We start from the raw sequence: 22,769 nt of genomic DNA, 5'->3' as shown, positions 1-22,769 counted from the left end.
CAGTGCATTCACTGAAAGGCAAATACTTTGTGAGCTCCAGCCTGAAAATTCTGTAGTTCCTATGGACTTCTTTGGGTTTGTTGTGATGAGATATATACAAGATCAGGATGAGATGATGATCGCGCATGAATGTGACCTAGAGTGATTTAAATGCTTGCTCTCTTCCAACAGGTATAAATCAAATGAGGATTATGTCTATGTCAGAGGTCGTGGCCGAGGAAAGTACATTTGTGAAGAATGTGGAATTCGCTGCAAAAAGCCAAGCATGCTCAAAAAACATATCCGCACGCATACTGATGTCCGGCCTTACGTATGCAAGTTGTGCAATTTTGCCTTCAAAACTAAAGGTACTTGACCCTTTTTGCTGAGCTTTTGCCACTTCCCAAACAAATTTTGAGCTATTTTGCCATCTAGGTTCCAAGCAGCTTTTGCAATCAAGGAAAGAATTTTCTTCAGAATAAAATTATTGTTGTAATGTATTTGGGACCTCATGAGAGAGGTTTTTCTCTTCTGTTTCATTGATCCAGGGATTATGTGAGACTCCAAGACTCCTTGAATAGCTTCAGTAAGAGCTGTAGGCTCTTGGCTGGTCCATCTGTCTGCAGAGAAAATGTAGTAGCTTAAGAATCACCTTTACAAATAATGCTTTCTGCCAAAATTGTTACATGATGCAAATTTTAGTTGCTGCAACACACAAGTGCTACCAGAAGTGTACACTTGTTATGACATAATGTAGAAGCAGAGCATCAGCTGCTGAGGAAAACATGCCTTCACGGGCTTTGCAGTGGGTCAGTTTCAATTTTATAAATAATGTATGTCTCCCAGATGGGCCACTCCATCCTCTGTGGCATTAATTATGAATAGAGATCTGATAGCTTGTGTTCACATGTATTTATCAGCACAGAAAAAAAGCTTCCATTTGTCACCCTGAGGCCACAGATAATTATATTCTTCAGAATTCAGATTTGGGTTGTGATTATCTCCTTAAAAGAAAAAAAGTCCTTTTCTTTGGTAGCATTTCTTTGTAGCACAGTCCAAATGAGCATTACATTCTCAAGTTCTCAGCTTCCCCTTGGCAGACAAGGAAATGGATTCTGGTCCCAGTACAGTGAACTTACTTGAAGGGGGATAGAGGAAGCTGAAGAATATTTCTCTCAAGATCACACTGCAGCTTCATGGCTGTTTTCGTTGAGAATTGTAATACTTCCCATGACTCCAGCACTTTGTCCTCTGCTAGAGATGGGAATAGCTGATGCATGGTAGTAGACATGGGGTGTAGAGACAAAGACAAGGAGCTGTTCATTCGTAGTGCCAATAGGCCCTCTGGTTAGCTGGTTTTGGATTGTTGTTTACATTTAACATTGCTGGAGGAATGAGTCGTGAGGAGGCACTTGAAGGAGGATTGTGGTTTTGCAGCTGTCTTCAGAGAGGGCATTCCAGGCAGAAGAAATGGTATGGAAAGAAATATGATACTGCTTGCTGAGGCTGGCATTTCTGGCAGAGGCAGTGAAGAAACAGGGAGGTGGTGGTATGCTATTGCACAAGAAGAGCATGAGTAGGGAGAGACTCAGCCTTCGAAGTACAAGAATTGTTTAACTGGTGTGTTACTGCTTATGAGCAGTTGTCAGCCTCATAACTATTGTTGTTATTATGAATAGCAGTGGACAGACCGTCAGAGGTACTTGGGGTTTCAGTGTACGCCCTAAGCATTAGCCATCCAGAGGCATCAGTGGCCAAGTTAGACTTTTCATTCAGTGTGTGGTAACAACAAAAAGCTCTTACTGAAAGGGGAATTAGTTGGACATCTAGGACTGAAAGTCAGAGAAGACTAGCTTATGAGCTTCAAAGCACACCTCCGCTATCCAACTGAGTGGTGCGGTCTTCCTGCCCCTAGGTTGCACGTGCCATATGCACCATCTGGAGTTGCCCGCTGGGGTCCCAAAAGTAGCACAGGTACATTCAGAGAGAGCTTTCCTTGAGCTAAGAAGCACTGTGTCTTGATAGAGGATTGGGTTTGCTGGTATGATGCTTTCCTTCTTAGGTTTTGCAAATGTGACTGAAGTGACTAATGGATTAGGATGAGATCCTTGTTTCTCCAGCTTGTGCTTTGTGCTCAAGATTCTTTGCTGTGAAATGTCTCTTGCGACTAGTCTAAACCCCGTTTTCTTATCTGTGAAAAAATAGACTAAGACAGGCACTCCAGAAAGTCAATAGTCTAGCGTTAGATTGCTGCCTCAGGGGAATGGGAGATCTGATTTCAAATCCCTGCTGTGTCTGGTTCAAATCCATGCTCCAAAGCAGGGAGCTAAATCTGGATTTCCCGCATCCCAGGTGAATACTGTAGGTACAGATCCTCTCAGTTCAGGGATTGCAGCCAGACAGTAAACTTTCATAGAGAAGTCTCCCATAAATGTTTTTTTTGTGGGATACCTTTTCTTCAAAATGTTTCAAGCACACTGAACGTCTGGAACCTACATGGGAGAGCTCTTATCTTGAAAGTACGCCTGTGGAACTAGGAGTGTGAGCCCTGAATGGCTGGTGTGCATTGGACGTAATTCAATGTCTGGGCAGCCTGTATGTCTCATGAAGAGTGAGCCTAGGGATGGATAAATCCAAAAGCGAAGTGGGGTGCCTAAATGACATGGGAGAAATTGGAGAGATGCATATATAGCTCTCAGGCTCTGAGTTTAGTTTTTTTTTTTTAAAAATCTTTTTCTTTTTTTAAAAAAATAGAAAAACCCACTCCCATTAAAACAGACTCTGAGGGCAGTGGAGCTGGCTGAGTCAGCTTTGTCTGCTGTGTTTTTTTTTTTAAACTAACCTCCCCCGCATCTGCAGGATAACAGAGTTAAGATACACCACAACCTGACTTGGAGGTCTTTGCTGTTGTGCATTAATTAAATTAATCTCTGATCCATAGGAAATCTGACAAAGCATATGAAGTCTAAAGCACACATGAAAAAATGCCTAGAGCTTGGAGTATCAATGACATCTGTGGATGATGCTGAAACTGAGGAAGCAGGTATGTCAGAATGATTTAATTTAGTTGGAATGGCCTCTGGAGTATGCAAATGACTCATTGCACTTTAGCACAGTGGCTGGCATGGGAAACTATATTAAGAGTATTTGGGGCATTTTTTAATGAGTCATCTCTTTAATAAACAGGAAGTATAAAAAATAAATCCGATCGATTTGTCTGTTACATTTTTTGTTAGGATACATGAGAAAGAGCTAGAAATAATATGACCTGTTGTCATTTCTCTCACACGAAGTTCCCAATCTTTTAAATTCAGGTGTGAGAAATGGCAACATTTAGCAGAGTTGCAAGGTGGAGTAGGGTGAATTTGCTTTTTATACTTCCTTTCAAGTATAGAGTTTTAAGATATTACAAAAAATGGTTTGACACTATGAAGAATGGCTTTATGCAGCCATCCCAGATGAAGGATGTCCAGGGATAGCAATGGGTATACTGGGCAGGCAATGAATGTGGTGGAAGATGTTAGAGGTGGGATGCATGCTCACCATTCTGTCTTGCCGTGGTTGTTTCAGAAAACATGGAGGACATGCAGCAGGAGGCAGAGAAAAGTAGCAACTTGGCAGGCCAGTCAGCAGAGCACCAGTTTTCTGATGCGGAGGAGTCAGATGGCGAGGATGGTGATGACAATGACGATGATGATGAAGATGAGGATGATTTTGATGATACTCAGGGAGACTCAACACCAAAAACCAGATCAAGAAGCACCAGCCCACAGCCCCCTCGGTTCTCCTCCCTGTCAGTGAACTCGGCTGGGGTGTCACAGGGGGCTTCCCCTGAGGGCTCCCTTTCCATGGGACACTCCTCCCTCATCAGTTACTTGGTCACCTTACCTAGCATTCAGGTTACTCAGCTTATAACACCAAGCGACTCCTGTGAAGACTCACAGATGACAGAATATCAGAGGTTTTTCCACAGCAAGAGTACTGATTCAGAGGCGGATAAAGACAGGTTAGACATACCTGTCTGCATGGATGAGGATTATGTGCTTTCGTTAGACCCCAGTTCGTCCCCGAGGGACCTCTCACCTTCCAGTCAACAGTCGTCACCCGGCTACGATTCTTCACCCTATAGAGATAACTCACCAAAGAGGTATTTAATGCCAAAAGGGGATTTGTCACCCAGAAGGCATCTGTCACCCCGAAGAGATATTTCACCTATGAGGCACCTTTCTCCACGGAAGGAGGCTGTGCTGAGGAGAGAGTTATCGCCAAGACGGGACGTGTCACCAAGACGTCACCTGTCACCAAGGAGACCAATGTCACCAGGAAAAGATGCGTCTGTTCGAAGAGATTTGTCTCCTAGGCGAGAGAGGAGATACATGGCCTCTGTTAGAGCAACATCTCCCCGAAGGGGCTTATACCATAATCCAGCGTTGTCCATGAGTCAATATTTACAGTCTGAATCTATTTCAGTGGGGCATTCAGTAAGTATGAAAGAGTATTTTCATTGTTTTTGTCAAAACCAGTGCTCTTACCTAATCTGTGCATAGTATTTTAAAAAAAAACTTAGCAGCTTTGTAAAAGAAGGCATGAGCTTTGAGCCTCAGTGGGATGTCCTGGAACGAATGCAAAAAATTTGGACTAGGTGGGTACCAAGTCAGGATATTGATTCAGTTAGATGTCACAGAGTCAGCCTGTGGGTCAAATCATCACTTGATACAAGGCTGAGTAGCTCCATTCCCTTCAATGAAATTAGGCTGGCTTACATTAACTGCCCCGTCTTTATTTTAAAATGACCTAGGAAGCTTACAAGGCTTATAACAGCACCGTAAAACATTTTACCTCCCAGACTGTCAGACGGGATCAAGCCCAGATCAGAGCTTAAGGCACTGCTACTGCACTACGGTGCTCATCACCGATGTATTATTTAATGCAATAAAAACAGTAAAATAAATGGAACCTCTCAGAAAAGCAGGGTGCCATTGTAATCAGGATCTGTGACTGAAGTTTAAGGGATATTATCATGTGACAGGAGTGGGCAGCTGTCTGCCTTGCAGAAAGTGCCATCATGACTGACACTTTCTATAGGGACACAATCGTCTGAGTGGAAATGGAAATATGCAAAACTTGCACAGCTGCTGTCTGTGCTATTCCCTTTCAGTAAACCATCTCTCGGAAACTGCCTAGTTGGCACTTTTGACATGCTCTAGAATTTGCGAAGCTCTTTCTCCACAAATAAATTTGGTCTTTAGAGTTAAGGAGTAGCCTCACAATGCATTTTAATCTTTCTTTCTATCTATCTATCTATCTATCTATCTATCTATCTATCTATCTATCTACCATCTATCTATCTATCATGCTTCCCTCACTATGTTTGATGCTGCCTGTGCCTTCACACTGCCTGCTCATATGTGTGGATACAACCTGAGCAAGTTGTGACAGGTTCCCACTGCCTCAGGACTCCTGCCTCGCTGCCTTCCTCCTGGCAGGCCCCTCCTCCCTTCTTCCCTATTGCCAATCCTCTTGCTTTTTCCATGTAATCTTTGTTGATCTTCTCCATGGAGGAGAAGAACTGAGCCCTGAGCTCAGAAAATTAGCATTTCCAGAGTTCTGGAGTAAATTTCTCTGTGGAGCCATGCTGATGTGTTACCTGCACCTGAGAACGCAGCAAGGGATGCGGCTGGGCAAAGGTAACTGGCATAGAGGTGGACAAAACAGAGCTGAGATGCCACCAGCCTGGCAGATCCAAAAGCGATTTCCCAGCTTTTCAAGTGCATAAAGGAAAGATGCAATGTCAGCAGCTGTGTTGACTGGAGAGAGCAATGCAGGTATTTCTCTGACACCTGAGCCATGGACCCATGGTCTGGCAAGTTGGTGAGAAGTGCAGTAAAGCAGCTGATGAAGTAGCCCTCGAGTAAAGATATGTTGAAACCCTGCTGCGCCCTCATAGGGGTGATTGCTGTATAGGGAGCAATTCACCTCATAGGAGTGAATTGCTGAGGGGGGATATGAATCCAGCTAGCAGTCCTACTGGCAAAGGAAGGGAGCACAAAAAGAAGATAAAGAGCTACCAGTTAAACAGTCATGGTGTCTCAGTATCAGATGAAAGGCATATTATATGAGATGCTACAGCTAACATTGTGCAGGAAGCCCAAGTTCCTGGTATTCATACGTGAGACACTTCTGCTGGCATCCTGTAGTAGACATTTTGGTTGTGGGATGATGCTGGCAAAAGGGTATTTAACAGTGACCCTTGGCCATCTGACAGTTCTTGCTGTAATGTTTGCCTTGTGTGTTATGCAAACCTTCCAGTACCGCGTTTAGCACATTGTGAAGACTCTTTTAGCACCCTTAGCTTCTTCTCTTGGAAAGTCCACCATGCCAGATGGACGTTTAACACTTACCTTATTTTTGAGGTAGGATCAGGCCTGTGGCAGTGAAAAAAAACAGTGTAAAAGATCATTAGTCCTACAGAAAGCATCAGTAACTCAGTGGCATGTTGGGTGTTGACAGAGAAGCCTAGACCTCTGTACAGTCGCCGGAACCCAAACACAGGCATCACTGAAGGCAGAGTCCAGGCAGATTCAAATGAAGGAATGACAAGTGAGGATAATTGCCCATCTCAGCAAATGACTGCAAGGAAGGAAAGATGGATTCCTCACATCTTGATGTCTTTCTGGAAGGCATATGTTACCCAAACAGTAGTTGAGTTTAGGTGAGACACAAGTTGCTATACTCAGTGTGTGTGAAGACAAATAACAACTCAGCTTGCTATAAATGAAGAATTCAGAGAAGAAAAAGGAATAAAGGCTGGTTTTCACTTTCAGAGAACTGAAATCCAGCAAATCAGAACATGATTAGTAACTGCAATCAGCAATGCAGATGCCAGCTTACAATCCTGCTTCCTATGCCAGAGCTGCATTGGTTTCCCGTTCCTTGCAGGAGTAAGACAGGTTTTATGCTTCTGCTGCCCTCAGTTTTCCGAAGACACTAGTTTTCTTTCTTCTTCCCTGAAACTGATATTTGCCGTAGTCTCTTTGGCCTGTGCTGATCTAGTTCCTTTTCATGTTGCTTCCTCTTGAATGCTCACACACTTTGGTGTTCTGTGCAAAGTGCTCTGGCATTGAAAGCAACACGTAGAAAGCAATTGAAACTATTTCTTTAGGAGATGGAGAAGAGCAAGGGGAGAGTAACCATTTTGGTGGATTATACAAAAATACAGAAAAATATGCTTTTTTTTTATTTGACAATTAATAACAGGATATGCTCTCCAAAGTAGACTAAGGCTCTTGTTAATGCTGTCGCACATTTAGTTTTGGCAAACTACATGCCCGCCTTTAAATTTAAAGGCTGATCCCCATTGCTCTCTAAATACATTTGAGATCTCTTCTGTCAATGCCCGAGGTTTCTGTCCTTTCTGAGGAGGCTGGTGCCATTAATGAAGAGTTCTTGTTCTTCTCCCCAGTTATTTTATGACAGTCCTGAGAGAAACAAAGAGGAGAGATGCTTTTGTGCATCCTGAGTGCCCCTCTTTTAGCATTTTAGTTTGAATCAAGCATATGTGCTTGTCACATTTATTGTGCTTTGACTCATGTTGCAGAGCAGTCTTGGAGTCAAGTGACCTGGTTTGTTTTCAGATGAAATTAAACCAGAGAATGTGCACCAGGACTGCATCAAGTGTACTTAAACTGCAAATGGGTATTCAAGTAAGCGAGAAGGGACTGTGTAGGGTTAGTCCGAAGCAACCTTCCCCTCCAATCCCACAACACTTATATTGTGAACACGGGATCCAGCAGCAACAGTTTCATACTATTCCTGCTTTTCCCCATTCCTAGTGCACCCTGCTGCTTCCTAGTGTAGATCAGAGCATTTGCCTCTTCTTCCAGTGCCAGGGCTAGACACAATGAGACTGTACACGTATCTTGTTGTAAGTGGTACAAACTTGAACCTAGCAACTGTTTTAGCTTGAGGAGGTAGTGACTTTTGTTTGTGTTGCTGTTTTGTTGCACCTCTCATTAATTTTTGAAGTCCGAAGCCTGTCTCAATGTATTCAGAAGGGCTGAAGGGAGTTAGGTACCTCTATATCCACTTGAAAGTCGGTAGGACTTAAAGTCCTTTGATCATCCCAGATGTATGGCTATTAAATCCCTTCCCAAACACTTAATACTTTATTATCTTGAGTGAAATTCATTCCTGTACAGAGAGACAGTGTAAAACTTCTAAAGTCCAGGTAAACTGTAAGTAGGTTCACAGGTATGTGGGCTGGTATGGCATTCTTAGTGGGTCTGCAAATGGAACTGATCCTGAAACTGAAGTCCACATAGATTTTTAGTCACTTTATTAAGCATCATGACTTTTAGAAAGCACATTGGTAATATGCTCTATTATTTAATTTCTCTATGGAGTACCACATTTTCTGTTTTTTGACTTTAAAAAGCCTCAAATACATTATGATATAGTAATCAAGGAGATTGTTTTCCACCAGCTATATTTTTTGCTAGCTGTGGTCTGAGGCTGCCAACTGGATGTCTGTGAAGGGTGCTTGGCTTTGAAATGCAGTGTTCCTCTTAATCCCCCATGGTCTGTTTTGGGTGATATACCAAATACAGGGTTAATCCATCTCATTCCTGAGGCATTCTGGGGGACCTGTGAAGCTGGACATAACTTTGCTCAGGGGTGTGGTGCGGCAGTCTAGCTTTATGACCAGGTCAGAAATTTTGCATAATATTGTTGCTTGGGGAATTGTATGTCTCCTGGAGTTGGAGGGAAATATGCTTAACTGCCACAATTGAGAATTAAGAGCAAACAAACTGGATTCCCATCACCTGTCAAAGAGAGGAGCTTATCTCGGTTTGCTGGCAGCAACTCATTCTGACTGCAAAAAGATACCATGACTTTCTGCACTGTGCAGATCTAATACTCACCCTGTCAATAGGATAAAGTCTTAGAATTCTCAGGATGTTTGTTAAAAGAAGACAAGTCCTCTAATACTCAGTCTTTCCCTGTGAATACCTCTATGTGTGTCTGCTTGTAGTTATGAAAATACTAAATGTTAGTGAGGGAAATAAAAGCAGGATAAGAGGTATGAACAGTTCTTAATGCCTGTAACCATTTATGTTGGACATTTCCAAACGTATCTGCCAGAGCTAGAGAAAGATATTTTGATATGTGCTTAGCCAGGCTTGGAAGGCATCCAGTGAACATGCACACACTGTCAATGTCTATGTAAAAATTACGCTTATGAGACATGTATTGGATGATACTGCTGATCTTGAGGCATGTAGCAGTTTCTATCATGCTAGCCACCTCTGTCCAACAAGGACTGGCTATTGCTCTGTTCCCTTTTGAAACTGTGGCACGCTACAATATAAAGCCAGTATCTTTCTCGATTAGAGATTTGTATGTGACTAGGTTTGTTTTTCAATGAGTTTTACTCCTTTTTTTTGTTGCTTTTGCTCTTATTTCCCTTAGCGCAAATTAACATCAGATGCAATAGTGATAAATGTCGTGGCTTAGAAACAGCCAAGAGGACAGTATGACTGAGAAACAGGTTGACAGACCAAAAATGGAAAAAAAAAAGGGGGAAGCAGCTGTGCAAAGGTGAGGTTAGTGATAGGAAGGACTGACAGGATAGGTGAACTATGTCTTGTGGCTTGGCAACTGCAGTTTATTCTGGAAATTTTTCCCCGTTCAGCAGTGGAACATGCTGTCACTATGCTTTCTTATGACAGTTTCTCTTTTATGAGACTTGAGTGTCTTACTATCTGAATAGGAAAATTTACAACATAGATTACTCTCTGAATAATAACATCTCTTAAGTTCAAGTCTGATGATTATGGGTCACCCTTTCTGTCTCAATGTTGATTTATATCAGACAGGACAAGGCATCTGAGCACAGTGAGATTGAGCCCCTGGGCAGCATAGAAACAGAATCTTTAATTACCCATAAGCCAGTTCCCTGGGATGGGACCAAGAGGTTGCTTAACGCCTTGAGAGCTAGGATTTCCCAGCAGTGAAGTGCTGCCACTTTAACGTATTGGCATTTAGCAGCACAATCCTTGGGCAGCTCCACCAAGACTGTGGTAGCAGTACAGCTCTGGGGCAACTGATAGGTATTTGGTCAATTTGCAGAGCAGAGATAAGCATTTTCATTCATTTAATATCCTATGGGACTTCCCGAGAGTTGTGTGGCTACATCTCACACACAATTATGAAAATGTAATCCCACACTTCTATCGTCGTTATTCCTCTGGTCGGCAATAAGTGATACTTAATCATCATATCGAAAACAAATTTTAAAAGTTAAGAATGAAAAAAAGAGAAATTCAGAAGCCCAGACCATATTTAATACAGAGTGGAGATGGAGCTATTCATTCTTCCAAGGCAGGAACTAATGGGAAGGCACTGAAAATGTCAGGATTGCATGAGTGGTTTTTATTAGCCATTACAAAATCCCTCATTCTTCTCAATCCCGTTGTGAGTGGGCGAGTCTCCCTGCAACAGAATCATCACTTTCATTCACAGCTAATTCCCGTGCTTTTGTTTTTATTTATTGTTTACACTACAGATAGTCCAGAGTGGTGCTCCATTGTCTTAATGACTATAAAAATTTGGGTCTTCATTGCACAGAGGCACTTGAACTTCCTTTCATCAAGGATTGGGTAAAGCTCACAGTGGAGGGTAGGAGAAGCAAGTGCCTTCTGTGAGGCTCCAGAGCAGGATCTTTCATCACAGAATACATACATGCAATCAGATTTATCCCACACTGCCAAGCAGTGGTGGCAAGCAGGGAGTGTTTGGATGTTTATTTCTCTGCAACAAAGTCTTGATACCCAGTGTATATTGCCAATACCAGCACAGTTTGCAGAGTTTGCTAAAAAAAAGAAGAGGGTAAGATGGATCTCCTGGCCAAATTTCTCCTGGGGAATGAAACTCTATCTACCCCAAATTCTCTCTGCAGTTTCTGTTGAATATAATACTCTTCACTTCCTGACCTAAATTGCTGCATTGTGTTGCTGAACACTCTTAACTAGCTGCTGCCTTTCACCTCAGAGGCACGAGTCCTGTAGGGCTGAGCTAAGCAAAACCTCCTCTGTTGTTTGGATAAGCAATTAGTGGAGTTTTCCAAATGCTTTGGGTTCTATCTGAATGAAAGGTGCTGTGTGAATGGAAGGTTGTGTTAGACAGGAAAGCAGATAGGTGGTTTGGCAGCCAGACAAGAATTTTGCTAGTAGCAGTGCTGACATTTCTTTTGTTTTCTTTCTGGTTACAGAGAAGGGGCTTGTCTCAGGGGCCTTATTTCAACGTATATGGAGAAAAAGGAGGTATGGAGCACCGCGGGCCTAGCCCGTTCCCTGAAGGTCCGAGCGACTATGTCTTCAGTCATCTTCCACTACACTCCCAGCAACAGATCCGAGCACCCATCCCCATGATGCCTATTGGGGGTATCCAGATGGTCCATTCAGTACCGGTGGCCCTTTCAGGTTTACATCCTCCGTCCACTCTGGCCTTGCAGAGAGAGGGCTCTGAGGAGAAGCAAAGAGGAACTGCAGAAATCCCTACAAAAGAATCATATAGTATTTCTAAGCACCACGAGAAACGTACCTCTCCGCACAGCTTGCATCCCACTGCTCCCTCCGGCGCATCCTCCTCTTCGTTGCTGTTGCTGACGCAGAGCACATCGGAGGACAGTGTCGTAGCTACTGAGAGGGAGCAGGAGGAAAACATACAGACTTGTACAAAAGCCATAGCCTCTCTGCGAATCGCCACAGAAGAAGCTGTTCTGCATGGGGCAGAACAGCTACAGAGGCCTTCTGAGCCTCACCAGAAACCCTTAGAAAGTGCACATTTTAGCATTAAACACTTTAGTGGATCTGAGCCAGGCCAGACCTGTGCCTCAGCCACCCATCCTGACTTGCACGGTGGTGAACAGGACAGTTTTGGTACATCACAGACTGCGTTAGCCCATCCTACCTTTTACAGCAAGAGCTTTGTGGATGTCCGGCCGTTGGGCTTTCACAGCAGGAGTGATCCCCCATCAAGCACACAGGAAAGGAACGATCCGTCATCTGAGAAAAGCAAGCCACATTGATCTGAGATGCATGGAGACTTTCACCCATACATTTACCCCCACACTTTTTTTTTTTCTAGCGATGATAGAAGTATTCAACTTTACAGCATGCCTGTTCTAAGTTACAGTAGTTTGCTATTATATATACTTTTGTTATATCAGAAGAATTAGATAAAATAACAAGTCATCATGAGCCTGACCAAAACTAAATTTGAAATTCTTATTGGGTCTGGTACTTTTAAATTGTACAGATGTTTGTGCCTTTTCTTTACTTTGCTTATATTCTTATAAGCATTTTTTTAGCAGTAATTTGTACATATTTTAGAATTTGTGTATCTGCTTTGTAATAAATGTAATTTCTTTCCTTTTTTGGACACTTGGATCTAAATGATGTAAAGCAAAACAGCATCAATATATGTGAGGTTGCACTAAAACATATTTTTATATGATTAAAACTGAACAGCTTTTATGTACAGCTCTGATTCTGTAATACTAATATTTATTTACTTTGTTTCATAAATTGTAAATTTTTTTCTTAATGTTGTGGATTGCTTTTCTATGTGAAGCATGGGATTTACTGTTGCGTAATTAGAAAAAAATGTATATTGTAAAACAAGATATTTAAACTAGAGTATCTTATCTTATTCTGCACTTATGCATTAGTTAAAAAAAAAAAAAGATAAAGGATGTATCAGTCAGTTCTTAACTCTTGTAATTTTTTTTGTCTCTTGTTTGCCGGATTGACTATAACTTAAGTGCTGATTGTGATTTTAAACTGATAGTACCGTAAAGCATTAAAGTAAAACAATGTGCTATTGTGAGTTTTTTCAAAGCTTTATAAAACAGTTATAAATATATTAAAAGTATTTGGTCTTATGTGAACATGTTGATCTATATACTCCTTTAAAAAGCTATGGGAAAACATTCCACCCCATGTAAATATGTGCAAGTGCATCACTGGTGCTGTCTGCGTAACTCACTGGGACAGGTGAAGTTTGCAGTGCTGCCAGCTGCAAAGATGGAGCACTGCTGGCTGCCGGGAGGCAGCATCCAGCTGTGGCTTGACCCTCTCCCCTGCCTCCAGCAGCTGGGTGGCGAGGCCCCTATGGCCGCAAGGGGCTGGGCGAGGAGCTGGACCACAGGCTGGACAAGCGGCACCCCGCTGAGCCCCAGCAGTCCCCTGCTTACGAGGACGGACCATGGGGCACAGATGTCATGCAGAGCTGCCCTGGTGTGTCATAGAGCAGTTTGGAGCAGGAAAAAAAAGGTGTTTCCTTACACTTAACATTTCAACACCATGGCTGGTCACCTCCCAGGTCAGCTTTAGGGGAGGCTCCCATCCCGTCCCATCCTGTGGACAGAGGATCGTGGCCATGCCTGAGAGGCAGAGAGCACCACCACCCTGGCCTCTTCAAGGAGTGGGTTTCTTGGGCAAGAAAGATATAGTCTTCCAGAGTGGGGTGTCCATCGGGGTGAGGTTTGCTCCAGCGGAAATTCAGGAGCAGCCTGGGCTTGTGTTTGAACATGTGTGGTGGGTTACCTCTACCACCAGCAGCATGCGTTGCATGCACATGCGCGCGCACACACACGCATTCAAACACACACACATGGATGAAAGAAAGCAACGACCTGGATTATATTTTGTGCTATTTAGTGGATTATAAATCTGTGAAACCAAGTTTGTATATTGACTTACAATACATTTAAGGAGTGTTCTTTAAAAAGAAATAAATATACAATTACGTGCATGAGGTGTCTAGTTTTTATGTGTTCTTTGAATTTTCCAACTTTACTCGTGTTCCAGTATATTGTCAGAAGCTTTTATTCCCAAGCACTGCTTTCTGGCAGGAGGACTGCCCTTAAGGAATGTGAGTGGCAGCAAAAAATATGGATCATCTTTTGGCTTCCTCAAACATTATAAAACTATACCAGTTTATTTCTCCAATAATACTATGTGGGGGCAGAACTACAGCTGGTATGTTGTTATGGTTCTAGCACAGTGACATATGATGAGGTTGATACCATAATGGACAGTGATTCTTCTAACTGTTAAAGGTTAGTTTCTCATATCCATTGCTGTGTTCCTACCTTTATTCCAGATCATTGCATTAACCTTGCCAAGATCAGTGCGTTCCAGAAAATTGGCTCATCTCAGACCAGAGAAAGGAGAAGCAGTATGTGTAGTTGGAGGCAAGTAACTTGTTGGATCATGCTTCAATAAAAAAAAGAAGTCAATTGTACCTTTTAAATAAACGAGTCTTATCTGATAAAACCCCTCTCTTATGGCAACATAGCTGTATTAAAAACAAAATGCTCTGCACAGTGATCAGGTAATCACTGACACTTTATTAAAAGGGAACCAGGCAGCCCCTGATGGTAAATGCTCTATTAATATTGCTTTTATAAGTACCCCCCTTACTGCCAGAGTTACCTCTGGCTTGTTTGATTATTTTAATTAATTTGCAGCTGCAATTTACCATCCACCTTTTCAACCTTGGGGCATTTTTCTTTTTTATAACCATTGAGCAAGTATCACTGAAATTACATGTGATATTTTTGGGTTACAATGGAGCAACCCTAAAGGGATTTCAGGTACTTAAAATCTTAATTGTATTTTCTTAGTGAGTTATTTTTTATACAGTGTTTTGAAAAATATCTTCATAGAAGCTTTAGGGACTGATGATGACCACTTTTTGTGCTTTGGAAGGGGTATAGGGTTAAGAAGGGAAACATGTCCAATAAAATTTTCCCAGGCCTGAGCAGTTTATGGAACCAGTATAGTGGGTACAGCAACCAGGACCAGCAGCAGATGATTTCATGAACACTCTGTGCACCCCACAGCACAGTGCACTCCACTCCAAGCCATCAGCAGTCATGAAACTGCAGGACTGCGTTTGTGTCCTGCTGTGCTAACACACCAAGCCTTGAACCTATCGTCTTGGGCTCAGTGCCACTCCCAACCAGGGCTTTTGGTGCTCAGGCAAGACTAGTGGCACCTGGATGTGTTGACAGTCCCTCTGAAGGTGATGGGAAGGGGGTTCCTCCAAAATACCTGGTGCAGAGGATGCACATAGGTCTGACGAGACCAGGAAGAGCAGCTCTGAGGTCTCTGATGTAAAAGTTTCGTGTTTTGAAAGGGATAGAAAGAAGAGATTTAACACGGCAATTTAGAAAAACTGCAGAACTGAATGAGGATTTTTATATGCAGTGTGCTATAGAATTTCTAAGTCAGGAATATAATCACCTATTATATTTTCCAAGGAGGTTATAATTTTCTATGAGGATCCATATGTCTTTTCTGTAAAGCAGAAGGGAAATACAGATGCTCTGGCAAGCTCTTTTTATTCCCTTCTCACAGAATACTGCCACCCGAGTCACTTCAGGATTTATTTGCGTCAGCAAAACAGAGAGCATATTTGTCTCATACAACTGCCTGCACAATCCTCTTAGGAAGCTTTAGATTCTGACTCAGGGTAGTAACCCCATCACATGTGAAATACCTTTATGTGGACCTTACTGCTGCCGGACACATTGTCAGCACTGGGTAAGAATTACCGCCGGTAAAGGACATAGTTAGCTATAACAGGCTGAAATGGAGTCAGGCAACTGAAGTACAAAAATTTCAATCCAAGAATGCTGCAGTCAGCTCTCGTTTAACCCCAGTGACACCTAGACTTACAAGATGCCTCCTTGTTTGAAGCTGTTTCCTGCTTTTAGGCATGAACTGAACTTCTCAGAACTGCTTCATGCCTCCTCCCCTCCCAAACTGACCTGGATACCAGAAACCACGTTTCTTGGCCTAGGTCCTCCAAGGCATATGCCCTACTGAATGAGACTTTGAAAATTCCTGACATACAAGGAAATGGAGCTCCTTGTTGAGTTACACTTCTGGCAAGTGCTGTCACCACTTCTTACTGATTAGCCTAATGATCCCACCCCCAGTTACTGGAAAAAAAAATAATAATAATTCTATGTTGAAATTGGCTAGATCAATATCTCCAGTCTAAGACTGTACCCTAAGTACCCCACAAGGAGTAGAAGCTTTTTTTTTTTCTTTCCTTATGAATTCTGCTACAGTGAAGCAAAAAATAATATAAAAATTCATTGGATCATCAGGATTGTAGCCTTCTGTCCCCAAGAGGAAAAGCTGCTAGGATGTGCTCTGCTCAGTAGGAAAGAAGCCGTCTGGGAGGCCAGTGAGTAGTGTGGTGTGACAGGACCAGAACTAGGACTGAGCTTAAGCACTTCCCTGTCTGCAGCCTTCTAGACAGCTAGGAGAGCAGGTTTTCAAACACACTTCTTACTTGGCATCAAGGTCTTTCTGGGGCGGCTGATTCTCACGCGTCCAATGGAACCGGGAGAGATGACAGACTAACAGTTTCGCACTCCAGAGTGAGGACCAAGTTCCAAAAGATAGGTACTACAGTGCCTAAATCCTTTATTGGGTTTTGCCCAAAATAGCTCAGAGAGAACAAGCCTTATTGATTTATTCCATTACACAGTGGAACAAGTCAGTGGGAGTTATCCTTTTAAGTCATTTAGCCACCCCTGAAAATCCCAATCAATATTCTTTAAAGAACGCCCTTAAAGTAAATCCAAGATATTCAATGCAAAACCTGCACAGCACATTATATCTTTTGGTCTAAGCACTATTGGGTTTGTTCTTTTTCAGTTAAATTGCCTGCATGAAAATAAATTCAGCAGTCTTTGTACTAATTGAGTTTATTACTGTGACAATGTCCCTGTGCCCTTTTCTCATACACAGATTACGTAGACTAAATACAGACCCTGAACATATGCTTACTATAGGCTCAATTTAAGATGAATGTGCTGGATACTTTGGCTAATTCTGGAATTATTCTTACAGGCTTTGCATATGCTATATCTGTCACGTATCTTTGTGCTGTCTTTAATATGCCTGCTCTTAACTGGATTTACTACCACTGATAGCACCAGGAATGTGGGAAACAGCTTTCACTATGAAATACTTGGCTTTTGCCCCTCTGTGATGCCTAAATGAGCTATAATATGCTGATTTGTTTTCTATATGTAAGTGTTATCCAAATTATTGTGCCTGGTGAGGAAAACAAATTAAAGTTTCTTTAATTTGTGAGTACAGAGGTGCCCTGTACATATGGTTCATATGTGTAGGGCTTTATTAGGCACGTGACTGAGTTAAAACAAAAGCGAAATATCTCTATCTTTTTGTACAAAATAATCTTGAACTGGACCACTGTGGAAACAGAGCTAGATTGAACACCTCCATAGGACCTGAGACCTGCAAAGACCTCGAACTACCGGAATCCCCACAAAGGATGAACTGGCATTCAGGAACTGCTGTCCCTCTGTGCTGGCAACTGACTGCATCCGATGCTTTGATATCATTATCCCTGCACCTTTAAGAAATAGGGATGGCCTCCTATTGTTCTGTGCATTGCTGTACATTGTAAAATCATCTCCTACAGGCAAGCTCCTCACCCAGCGTGCATCAACCAAGCTCCAGTGGTGCCAGTGCACCTCTGCTGTAGAGCAGCCAAGGGATTTAGGGACCCTAACACCTCTGAGGTCTGTTCAAGCATACAAATAACCTGCATGAGCTTGGCGGCTTGCAAGCTGGACTGCAGTCTGGTGGGAATAGTGCTAGAAGAAAACAACAGGTTTTTGAAAACAAATAAAGATTTCTACTCTAGTGAGTTTTCTTTCTTTCTTCTTTTCTGCATCGTATGAATATTCATTCTGAAGCTGACATGACGAGGGGAGCCTGATCAGCAGCCGGCCTCATCAAAAACAAAAACAATATTACCACATAAACTGCCTTTTCACATTCTTTCCCAGTGACTGACATCCCTTAACTGACAGGAGTATTGCTAAGCGAAGCAGCCGGGATGAATATGCATGGCAGTGCTCCCAGCCCCATGAACGCCCAGCAAGGTGGGGAAAGCTCGTGAAGGCAGATCCGGCTCTGTGCTGGAGAACAGCATTTCCTTTCTCTCTCCCCTGCCAGAATATTAGGCTGACACCATGCCACAGAAACTAATGGAGTTTCCACATTCATTTTAACAGCAGGAGTTGCAGTCTCTGAAGGCTTGTTTCCATGAGGTGATGAGAAATCTTGCTGCTAAAGTTGCAGGGATGTCAGAGAACTTGGCATTTTGCCGTTTCAACGTCTTTTGTTCCCATCTGCTCCTAAAGAAGCAAAGGTCTTTGCCTGGTTCAGCTGCATGCTGTTAGGGCAGGGAGGGGGCGTGGGGTAGGGAGTGGGGGCAGCTCCAGGCTGTGGAAAGAGCTGGTCCCTGAATAACCTGAGTGCTGCTGTAAATGCCCTGAATCCACCGGGCATATTAGTGCTGGCCCTCTAAACAGTGGCATTGTGTAGTCTTCGAGGCAAATGAAGGCTCAGGGGGAGGACCTGTGTGCTTATTCTTCATCAATAGGTATATACTCATAATGTCCAAAGGGTTACTTTGAAAGAATGACTGTTTTAAAAGCCAGGTTTTATGAAGAGCTGGGCTCTTTGGCTCAGGCACTTAGATAAAGTGGTCAGAGTTTTCAAAGGTGCTGAGCACTTATTTTCAGCAGAAACTGCAGGATTCTAGGCGTATGTGAAAATCTGGCCCTTAAAAACTTCTTAATGACTAACTTAATGACGTCTGGCACTTCAATTCCATTTGTTATTTCTCACAATCTTTCTTGCCTCCACAACATCCATATTTAGCCAGAAACAAAGAAGGAAAAAAAACCTAAATGAATGAAACAACGAGCAAACATTCATGGCTGAAATAGCCTGTTCTTTTTTACTGCCAGGAAAAATGAAGATGATAAAGTGGAGGCTTTGATCAGTTTTATGACAAAGTTTTTCCTCTCCATTTCATATTTCTTGATGACATTTTAACTCATGGGACTAGTACAGAGAGCCATCTTGGACTCATCTGAAATCTTTCAGAAGTAGAGAGGGGGTTTTTAACTCTGAAAAAAAAAAATATGAAGAGGAAAAAAAGCAAAGGCACGGTGTACTGCAGGGAGCAGTCTCTCTCTGGCAGCAGATTAGCTAAATAGTCTAATAGTTTTTTCCATCTGTATTTCCTCTGGTCCTACTGTGAGCAGAAGGGATTCTGATCCAACTGCTCTCTTAGGGTGGGGGGGTGAAGGAGGCTGGGTGATATAAGCTGAGCCCTGCTGTCTGCTCCATCAATTAACACAGGCAGTGGGAAGAAGCTGAGGGGAATAACACCCCTGTGGTGTTGCCCCTGCTCTGTAGGAGTCTGCGAAACGTTTTTGATGGCTCTCTGCAGGGCTGGATCTGTGCCAGGCTGTGAGAGCAAAGGATCAGCCACTGTCTAGAGCATTGCCCTGCGCTAACCCGCTGGATTTCCATGCAGAAATCCAAGGGAGAACTAATACCGTTCTAAGCAGCCTAAACTTTGACTGGGTTTGCTTCCCAGCTGCAGCTGTGTGCTGCCTTGGCCACTGCCTGGGAAACCACTCGTGGGGCAACCCTGACTGGGGGGCTCAGCCCAGGGGGCAGGGGGCCAGTGAGGGCTCCAGGGTGGCCCTTCCTGCGCTGTTTGAAGCTGCTCTGGCTGGTCAGGGCTTGTGAGCTCTCAAAAGTACTTGGAAATTCTCTACCCTAGAGCTCACAAAGTTTCCTGGCTCCTGCTGTCTGATTTTCCAGGAAAGGGGAGAAGCTGAACCCTCCAATGCTTTCGCTTGCTGTTTTTCTTAAAACTATGGTATTCAAAATAATGCCAATGGTGTCAAACATTACTCCTCCCTGGGAGAATGTGAAACAGGAGCAAAAAATATTGTCACAATGTGTATTACCTGAGAATGTCATTAAATTAAAAAGGACAGTGAAGAAAAAAAGTCTCTGACCATTTTAAATAGACAGAACAGAGTCTCTGCCTCTCTTACCTCCAACTTTGGCCTGTTAGCTTCAGAAATATCAGCAGTGACGCTGATTTAGTCATCAGTATTCTGCAGGCTTTAGTGGGATGCCAGCTCCTGATTTTATACGCAAGTTTCTTGATAGACTGCCTATTTCAGCAGAAATTACTGTTGTCAACTTGGTGTTAAGGGTGTTAAAATCATCAATGTCATAATGTTCTAAATAGGTGATGCAAAATGTGACATCCAAAGAGAAGAGCTTAGAGGGTGTAGCGTTTTCTAAAATTTTACCATCATTCAAATGCTACAGGATCTGCAGTGAAATGAAGGCTGGGGCTGGGGGTTGAGGAAACCTTTCTGTATAATAACGCATAAAAGGCTACAATGGAGTTTGAAGGTGCAAATCAAGCTATAACAAAACATGAGTGTGCATGCTTTCAACACCAAAATGACTTACGGGCTGCTAATTAAATCTCACTGCAAATGGGATCTCATTTTTATTTTTTGATGGAAAATGTGGTTTTATTACATTTAGTTGGCTGGCAGCCAGGAATACAGCTCAATATGAATGAAGCAAAGTTAAAGGCCTTCTGCAGTAACATATGGCTTGTTTGGGAAGTATGAGTCATAAATGGAACCAGATGCAAAAAAAAAGAAAAAAAATGCTCTAAGAAGGTAGCAACTGTCCTCAGGCAGTTGCTGATATTGTTATTTCTGATGTTTCAACCTAGTTGTGAAAATTTACATGTGCATCTTAGTGAACACTCTTTTCCAGCACGGACTGTCTGTTGCAAAGCCCTTCAATAAGCATAAGTCCAGTCAGTCTGCTAATATAGCTGGTGCATACCTTGCACAAGCTATTTTCTTCTCGTAACTTATTAAAACATGTTTCCTAGTGCTGCTTATTTCTATCCTGATTTCAAGGTGTTTCTTAACATATGCAGGATTAGCCTTTAGTTTGTTCTCCAATTCCTATGTAAATACAGGCTGGTAGAATTATGCCCTTGCCTGGGAAGAAACCCTATGGATGCTGCTTAACTGCACTCTGTGCATATCGGCAAGGAGGGCATACGTGCATACACCTGTATGCACACACAAGCCAGCCCAGGTGCCAAGAAAATGGCAAACGACACAGCGAGGGAAGCCATCGGGGAATGTCTGCTGCCAAGAGCTTCCACTGTCTGTAGTGAGGCAATGGAGATAAACAGAGGAGGACCAGAGTGTTGAACCACAGAGGCTGTTGAAGAACTGGGGGCATTTTGGCACCATTAGTAAGGCTCTCAGATCTTTGTCTGCCAGCTGCTGGCATTGCTGCAGATCAAGGGTGCTCTGTAACCACATAAAGAGCTACATGCCTGTGTGTTGCTGCGTTGTGTACCTGCAGCGTAAGTGTGCTTTTAGCATGGCAGCCCGTAAGTTTCAAAGAGTATGACTTGAGGCCTAAGTATCATTTTATTTTTTGCCAGAGTCTTGGGTTCACTTTTCATACTGTTCCAGCTGTTGTTCTCCTAAATCCTCCAACCCTTTGCTCCATGTTTGCCACAAAGGGTGCCGAGAATTTAGTGAGAATTTGAGTCAGCAAGATTCCCTTCCTTCCCTCATAAAATATTCTTTTACTACAGGTAAGACAGAACCTCTGAGGCTCCTTGTTGGGCAAAGTCTAGCTAGGCCTGCTAGGAAAGGAAATAATGTGTTAGACACTGAAGTCCTGTAGAGGGAAATGATCACGTATCCTTGAACAGTGACACAATCCACTCAGTGCAACCGATGCAGATGCAAACACCAGTTTATAGGGTAGGCTGTAAATCAATCTCCTTCACACTGTAGTGGACACCAGGTGATAAGCAAACAATGAACACCCCACTGGAACATGGTGTCCTTCTGCGTGTGTCCTCCCAGCCTTGACTCTCCCTGCATCTTACTGCCAAGGTTCCTCCAGTGTGAGTCTGTTTCCATAGTCCAGGGCTATCATGTGGCTCAGCCTTGCCAAATCTTCTTGGAGGTGGAGGCCTGCTTAGTGGTGGGCAATGTCCTTCGACAACTTGTGAGTCATCTGCCTCATGCTGTGTCCTCTTCCATCAGGATGTCCAAGTGCTGCCCAGGGCCTTGTTAATGTCCACCTCCTAGGAATCTCAGTTCTTAAATGACTGAACCACCGCCCTTTTCTTGGCAGGCTTTTTTTATACTTAGGAAAAGGCTATTGCGTCAACTAAGTGTTTATCTGACCCCACAGCATCTCACTTTGTTTGATTCACAAAGCTTAATAAGTTACTTGCTTCTCTCATTGGAGACAGTGTACATGGCTATAGCCTGACCAAAATGTCCATCCATAGTCCTATCAGCTCCAGGCTCTTTCAGTGCAGCTGAGGCTACAGCCCAGCTATGCGCTACTCTGACATATGAGCAGGCTGACTGAGCTGAAGAGGGAGAATAGGCTCAACTCATATCTCAGATGTATTCTTACTCCCTTGTTATCTTGGTGAAAAGACAGACTACAGGCAAATATTACATCCCAGGGTTTGCATTACAGCATCATGCAACCCTTTGCACTTTAGGAATTCAGATTGCATATCTGAGTTGGAAATGTTATTTCCTTCTTTTGCATCTGGTTTCTGCTGGCATCTGGGATCCCAGTGATAGAGGAGAGCTGACTGTCAGTAATTCTGAAAGTGATACCAGGGACTGAAGCTAAAGAGAGAGCTGCTATTAAGAATGTTGCTTTGTATCCACAGAAATCCTTTGGGAAGGTAGAGGGAAGCATGGCCTCTGGAATGAGTAACAATCTGTCGCCTTAGCGGGGAACCCAGAGCTCAACTGAATGATGAGACAGGTTGTATAA

General features: G+C 43.0%; 1 protein-coding gene across 4 annotated transcripts in view; it reads left to right on the top strand.

The window, feature by feature from the left end:
• The window catches only part of HIVEP2 (HIVEP zinc finger 2), a 138,768-nt gene extending 125,739 nt beyond the window's left edge, over nucleotides 1-13,029 (top strand). For all 4 annotated transcript variants that reach the window (XM_009571095.2, XM_054064070.1, XM_054064072.1 and 1 more), the window contains 4 exons: nucleotides 172-347; nucleotides 2,921-3,022; nucleotides 3,550-4,460; nucleotides 11,249-13,029. In XM_009571095.2, the coding sequence (XP_009569390.2) occupies nucleotides 172-347; nucleotides 2,921-3,022; nucleotides 3,550-4,460; nucleotides 11,249-12,067 (2,008 nt within the window). In that variant the 3' untranslated portion in view covers nucleotides 12,068-13,029. The remainder of the gene's footprint in view (nucleotides 1-171; nucleotides 348-2,920; nucleotides 3,023-3,549; nucleotides 4,461-11,248) is intronic.
• The last annotated feature ends 9,740 nt before the right edge of the window (nucleotides 13,030-22,769 follow it).

The sequence above is a fragment of the Cuculus canorus genome, chromosome 3, assembly GCF_017976375.1.
Source record: "Cuculus canorus isolate bCucCan1 chromosome 3, bCucCan1.pri, whole genome shotgun sequence".
Taxonomy (NCBI): Eukaryota; Metazoa; Chordata; class Aves; order Cuculiformes; family Cuculidae; genus Cuculus; species Cuculus canorus.
This window is presented reverse-complemented; position numbering and strand designations above follow the sequence as displayed.